Raw genomic sequence first — 6,900 nt, forward strand, 5'->3', positions numbered from 1 at the left:
GAGCATCCTGGCCACCCTCCACCCTGACCAGGAGAGCATCCTGGCCATCCTCCACCCTGACCAGGAGAGCATCCTGGCCATCCTCCACCCTCAGTGCTCCCCCCCAGCTCCAGGAGAGCGAGGGAGCAGCACCCCCAGCCCCAGATAATGAGCTCTGCAGGGAAACAGCCTGTTAGTCCAGCCCAAATTGCACCCAGCCCAGCTAAACAAGGGCAGTGCCCACGCCTGGCTGGTCCCTCTGCACAGCCCTGCATTAGATCACCCAGACAGAACGTTGGCCCCTGATTATTTATTCATGTTGTATTTTCATTTTTCCACTTTAATGATTTCAGCTATGGGTTGTTTTATTGTATTCATTCCAGCTCTGTGTCTGCAAAACAGCCCCGAAACGACTGTAAATCAGGAAACTTTGCCTGGGAAAGGAGGGCAAGCAAAGCAAAACCAAGTTGAAATGACTCTCCCAAGGAGAAAACATATTTTTCTCTTGCACATTACCTGGTGACAGGAGAGTCACTCACTCCAGAGCTGTGGAAAGTTGTGTTTGCTCCTCCTAATGGTAATGGACATGAGGATGGAGTTGATCTCAGGAGTATGGACCCTCTGGAGACCCAAAATGCTTTAGCAGCCAAGTGCTGCCTCTGTGTTTGCACTGCAGGGTCCCCACCAGAGCCAAACGTGGGGCTGGGACCAGCTGCAGGTCCCCAGGAAAGGTAGCTCCAGGAGAGCTGGAGAGGGACCTGGGACAAGGGATGGAGGGACAGGACAAGGGGGAATGGCTTCAAATTGACACAGGGCAGGGTTAGATGGGATATCGGGAATAAATTCCTCCCTGGGAGGGTGGGGAGGCCCTGGCCCAGGTTGCCCAGAGAAACTGTGGCTGCCCCATCCCTGGAAGTGTCCAAGGCCAGGTTGGATGGGGTTGGAGCAACCTGGGCTAGTGGAAGGTGTCCCTGCCCATGGCAGGGGTGGCACTGGATGAGCTTTAAGGTCCCTCCCAACCCAAGGCAGTGTGGGATTTTCTGTTGGATTGGTGTCCCCTGCTCTGTCCCAGCTCTGGGCAATGCTGAGCGAGGGCAGGACAGGGGGTGAGGACGGTGAGCTGAGGGAGCCACAAATCCCTCCTGTGAGGGGAGGAGAGGGGAGGGATGAGCTCCCAGGGTGCCGTCAACCTGCAACGAGATTTTGGGAAACCTTGGCCTCAGTGCCCCTCCACTGCTTCCCACTCCTCAGGAGACCTCCTGGAGGAGGCACCCAAGGTTTCTCTGGAGGCAGAGGATCCAGGAGCTGGGCAAGGCTGATGCACCACCTGCAGTGGTTTCTCCCAAACCAGGCAGTGCCCAAACCCTCGTGCCCCAGCAGGCTCCACGCTGGCTCGGGCACTGTTGGCTGCAGAGCTCTGGTCCCACATGCCCATGGCACCAGGGGACTTCCCAAGGCAGGCAGGGACCAAAGCTGGCCCAAACAGTGATCTCAAAGCCTCTTTGCTTTCCCTCTCAAGAGCTTTTACCGAACCTAATTCAGCCAAGACTCCAGACCCAGGCATTCCCATCTCTAATTCCCGTTGGGATGAGCGTCTCCAGAGCCTGATGTCCATCAAACCTGGAGCCTGTGCCTGTGACAGTGGGAAGCAGGAGTTGCATTAATCTCTTAGGATGCATCTGCATCCTCCCTGACTGCCAAACCCCCCAGGGGACAGGATGCAGAGCCCTGGGGTTTCCCCAGCCAGGAACCACATCATCCCTCAGGTTTTCTCCATCTCATGGAACATGGGATGGAAGTTTTTACCATTTGGAGACGAATCCTCTGGGACAGAGAAAGGTTTGAAATGTGATGCCCATCAACTGCTCCTTCCCTCATTCCAGGAAGGCAGGGAATGATGTGGGTGGGAGCACCTCGATCCCAGAGAGCCCAGGATAAGATGATCAATATTTCATTAAAAAATATATTACTTTCCCCATTTCCTTTGAACTCAGGGGTGGTTTGCAGGTGGAGGGACAGAGGCTGCAGACAGGGGGGCTGAGGCACCCCTGGGGTGCTGGTCTGTGCTGGGTGTTTGGGTTTCTTCCTCTGGGGTGCTTCCAACATGCTGGAAACACTTCCAACCCTCCTACTCTGGGAATAAATGTCTCAGCGATAAAACTGTCTTCCTACCCCTGCCTCCCACACACACATGCTCAGAGTGTCTCGTGTAACAGAAGCAACCACTGGAAATATAATTAATTTTTTTTTATCAGATCAGGCTGTTTTGATCCGTTTCCAAGCAGACACAGTCTGGCAGACTTGGGTGTTTCTGCCCCCAGAAAAAGGTCCTCCAGTCCTTTCTGCAGAGCTCTGGGATTCCCAAATATCACCCAAACTCCAGGCTGGTGGCTGAGCCTGTGCCAGGGTGGATCTCCTGCCCAGCAGCTGAGGGCCAGGGGAAGGGCAGCACCTCCAGGCAGTTCCTGCTTTGCTTCTCAGGCTCCTCTGCAGGTTGTTTTTTTTCTCCCCCTCAACAGATGCCTCCATTTATCAATTAACTGGACAACAATGAATACAGGCATGGTGTCATTTCCTAGCAAATGGGCCAAATCCTGCTGTTCCTCCAATCACACCACTTCCATTAAACTGGTTCCACACAGACTCTCTGGAACTGGAAACATAAAGTGAGACGCTTCTGACTTAGAAAAACAAACTTTCAGGATCTTTTCCTTGCCATGGTCCCTCGAAAAAGTAAATGGAGCCAAAGGAAGAATCCCAAGGTGCAGTGAGAAGCAGCAGAAATCAGCACCAACCCACCTTTCTTCTTCATGGAAAACAACAATCCTGATGCCCTGAACAGCTCTGGGAGGAGAAAAGAGTCCCTCGTGGTTAAAAAGAGCAGGTTTGGCAAAATGACCCAAAATCACCAGTTCCAGCTCTCTAAGGAGATTTGATCCATTCTGCCAAAACTCTTAAAAATGGCAAAGTTCACAAAGTGAAAATAAACCCCCTCCCAGCAGAGGAACCAAAGTCCCTTTTGCTGATCAGCCCCCAGAAGGGTTTTGGCTGATTTCAGTAGTGATATAAGAAAATAAAACCAGAAAGTCCTGCTTAAGAAATTCAGTCTCAGCACAGCTGTGTGGGGAGGGATGGAAAAGTCACACTTGACATATTGCATTAAAAAAAGGTACATTTTTAAAGCTTTTTGGAGGGAGTTCTGCAAGGCAGAGTGGACAGATCTTTATGAAGTCTCAAGTTAGAGCAATGAAGTCACACTAATCTAATCTAATAATTAATTTAAGATGAATTAATCATCTTTGATGATCCATCCAGCTCAGGATATCATATGATTCTGTGTTTCTAGCCTAGAATCAAGCTGATCAAGAACTCAGACTGCTCTTTGTAGTGTGTTCTCATGGTGTTCCCTGGGCTGTGGCGTCTCCTTGGGAAGTGACCCCAAGGCTGAGACACTTTCACCCTCTGCACTCCTCTGTCCTTAACTCTGCAGCATCCCTGCCATTAATGACTGTTTTACCTCCTGCAGCCATGCAGGGCTCTCCTTTCCTGGCAAACTAAACTTTATTTTCAGATGTTCCTGGTTGTGTTTTGTCAGCTAATGCTGACTTGAGTCCCTGGTAAGTCCCTGAGGGATAAATGAGTGCCTGCTGCTCGCTCTCAGCACCACAGATGAAGCTGCTGAACAGCAGGGTTAGACCTGACCTTCCCCAAATGCTGATGAAACATCAGCACAGGCTTTAGTGGAATCACTGCTGCAATCCCCGTGGAAAACACCCACGGGAGAGGTTTAACCCCTCAGCCTTCCCCACACACCCCAGGCCCAGTTCTCCCCTCCTGCCCACAGTGCTCAAAGGTCTGTGTGGGGCAGAAAGGCTCTTACAAACTCTCTGGGAAAGCTGCTGATATTCCCAGACTAAGTTTGGGTCTCTAATTCTCCAACAGGGATGTAAATCTCCACAGGAATTAATGGATTTGTCTGAGGTTTATAGCTCTGATCACTTGAAGTATCAGAGAATCCCAGAATGGTTTGGGTTGGAAGGGACCCTAAAGATCATCTCATTCCACCCCCTGCCATGGGCAGGGACACCTTCCACCAGACCAGGTTGCTCCAAGCTGGACTTGGACACTTTGAGGGATGGGGCAGCCACAGCTTCTCTTTAGGGAAGTTGGAAAACTTCAGAAGTTGGTGGAAAAAGCCTTCCAGAAAATTACAGAAGGTTTTCTGGGCATTGCTACTGTTTGTCAGCCAACTTTTCCCTCTTTCTGTGCTTGAAGGAACTCACCTGCAGCAAACTCCTCCCTCCCTGCAGGACTCACAGCAAACTAAAGAATCCAAACTCGATGCACTGTCCTTGCTAAACACCCGGCAATGCCCCAGGGAGCTGTGGGCAAAGGGGAGGGCAGAGGCACTGGAGATATCTCAGGGAAAAAGCCAGGAAAGCCACTGCCTGGATCACCTCAGAAGGGAAAGCCAGGATGAGATGAGGGGAATGTGGATAAGGTTTCACCTCCCCGCTGTCACAGCAAGCAAAGGCAAATACTGAGCTCATGGCAGTGGCAGCGGGTGAGCCAGGTCCTTATTGCCTGCCCTTGAATACCCTCTGCTCTCTCCCTTTTAATGAAAACTAAAGGACAAGGGAGAAGCCCCCCCTGAATTAAAGGTGAGGCAGGGAATTAATGCCCCGTTCCTCCAAAATGCTGGATCGGAGCTGCTCGCAGGGTGAAAGTCTCTCTCTCAGCTGTGCTGTCAAGCCTGATTACGGCTTAATCTCATTTTCAAATGCCAAGCCCGGAGGATTTAGAGCTCTCCCTCCCTGCCAGCTCTCCACTGACCCAGTTTTCCAAAGGCTGTGTTTCTGGAAGGGGCTGGGAGGTGGATGTCTGAGCGTGGCTGCCCAGCCAGGCGGGCACCGCGGCTCCGACAGCGCCGGATAATGGGATAAATCCCGCAGGGACACTCTGGTGTGACAAGCACAGCTCTGCCTGTCTGCTCTGCTCTTCCCCATCCCTGTTCCTCGTGCTAATGGGGGGATCTCAGACAGAGGAAAGGGCTGGAGACACCTTATCTCTTGTCATCTCACCCTCCAGCTGAAGCAGCCCCTGTGACAGCTCCCTGTCTGTAGCCCAAGTGTTGCCCCCATGACCCCTCCCTCTCTCCCAGGTACCCAGCCAGACCAAAAAACACCAGGAAAAGATGAGCTCTGGGATTGTAACCAGCAAGAAGGTTCTCCCTGCTGGGAAGGCCCCAAGCAGAGCAGCAAGGCTCAGTTATTACCACTGTTTCACAGAGCAAACAAACCAGCTGGCTGCTTTGTCTCTGCAACAGTTCCTAAAGTCCCATTTTTGAGGCTGCTCTGTTTGACTCCAGCTTGAGGCTGCAGGCAGCAAACATCACACCGAGGATCCTGGACCTGCTTAATGGCAACAATTCCACAGAGCAATTCCAGAAGCAGGGACAGAGCCACCACAGGCCCTCTGCTCCAGCTTCTCCTCATCACACCCAGATGTGACATCAGGGAATCACCTCAGTGCTGTATAAAATAGATCCTCCCTTCCCAAATCCCATCTCCATGTCACTGTGTTCTTGCCTGCTTAGCCCTATCAGGACATCAAAGTGCTGCTGGTTCCCCACAGACACCCTGTGACATTTTGGGGCAGGTACAAGCCCCCAGTTTCTTCTTGTCCTCAAGAGATTTTCATCTTGAAGCAGAAGAAAACAGACACTTCATGTGCCAAGTCCTGGACCACGACTGAATGCTCCCAGAGCCTGAAACCCAAGATCTAGAATTAAATTTTAAGGACTAAGTGGAGACAGGATAATTTCCAGCATTTGGAACAGCACAGCTGGTTAAGCTGCCCTGGAGACAAAGGCACCAAGAGAATGGAGCCTCATCTACCCACCAACCCAATTTCAACTCTTCCTTCCCCTGACCAACCACAAATCATCTGTGAAGATGTCTGAGGTACAGAGGTCCTGCTCTGACCTGACTTCAGTTATTTTTCCCACCTCATAACAGGACATTCTCAAGGAAAACACAAACTAACTTGTAATAGGACATCCTCAAGGGAAAATATAAAGTAACTCACATAGGACATTCTCAAGGAAAACATAAACTGGCTCACAACAGGACATTCTCAAGGTAAAACGTAACAATTAAAATGAAATTTCATGAAATTAAATAAGAAAAGCGACGCCAACGTGGATAACTCACCTACACGCTTTAGCTCGGAGACTGGAAGGAGAAAAGCAATAATTCAGTTTTAAAAAGTGCAAAAGGGTGAGAATTTAAACAAAATAAGGTCTCTCTGCAGCCCAGGAAGGGCACACATGGAAGGATACAGTTCCCAAACAGCGTCAGGACGATGAAGTAGATAGAGGAGAACATCCCCGAGCGGACCCCGCCCTGCGACTCGATCCCGTGGTACATCACAGCATTCCAGTCCTCCCCCGTCAGGATCTGCAGGGGTTGGAGAGAGGAGAACAGGGGGGGACTTAAAGGAAGGACAGAGCGGTCAGGGGGTGCCAGGCAGAGCGATGCCATCCGGGAATGCTCCCCAGGGGAAAGGGGTGAGCACACGGGGGGCATCAGGCCCTGCAAGGGAGGGGATTGTCCTGCTCTGCTCCGGGCTGGGGGCAGTTTGGGCACCACAGCACAAAAAAAACATCTAAAGCTGTTCAGAGTGTCCAAAAGAGGGATGCAAAGACGGTGAAGGTGCAACCCTTCTGGGGTCTGCAACTTCCTCCAGTCTGCTCCCTGCTGCAAAAACAAACCCAATAGAATAAGGCAAACCTCTCTCTCTCTGGAGAAGAGATGAAGAAAAGAATCAAACCTCAAAGGGTGGAGATCAATCACCTCTCTCAGTGCAGCACAGGAGGCTCCTGGATGTTGGAGCAGCAAAGTCTCCTGGAATTTCAGTTTT

At 51.2% G+C, this 6,900-nt stretch overlaps 1 protein-coding gene across 7 annotated transcripts in view; it reads right to left on the reverse strand.

The window, feature by feature from the left end:
• CACNA1B (calcium voltage-gated channel subunit alpha1 B) overlaps positions 1-6,900 on the reverse strand; it is a 125,984-nt gene that overhangs the window by 110,393 nt on the left and 8,691 nt on the right. For all 7 annotated transcript variants that reach the window (XM_027650162.1, XM_027650161.1, XM_027650160.1 and 4 more), the window contains exon 2: positions 6,320-6,437. In XM_027650162.1, coding sequence (XP_027505963.1) covers positions 6,320-6,407 — 88 coding nt within the window. In that variant the 5' untranslated portion in view covers positions 6,408-6,437. The remainder of the gene's footprint in view (positions 1-6,319; positions 6,438-6,900) is intronic.

This window comes from Corapipo altera, unplaced genomic scaffold, assembly GCF_003945725.1.
Source record: "Corapipo altera isolate COAL_440 unplaced genomic scaffold, ASM394572v1 268, whole genome shotgun sequence".
In the NCBI taxonomy this organism is placed as follows: domain Eukaryota; kingdom Metazoa; phylum Chordata; class Aves; order Passeriformes; family Pipridae; genus Corapipo; species Corapipo altera.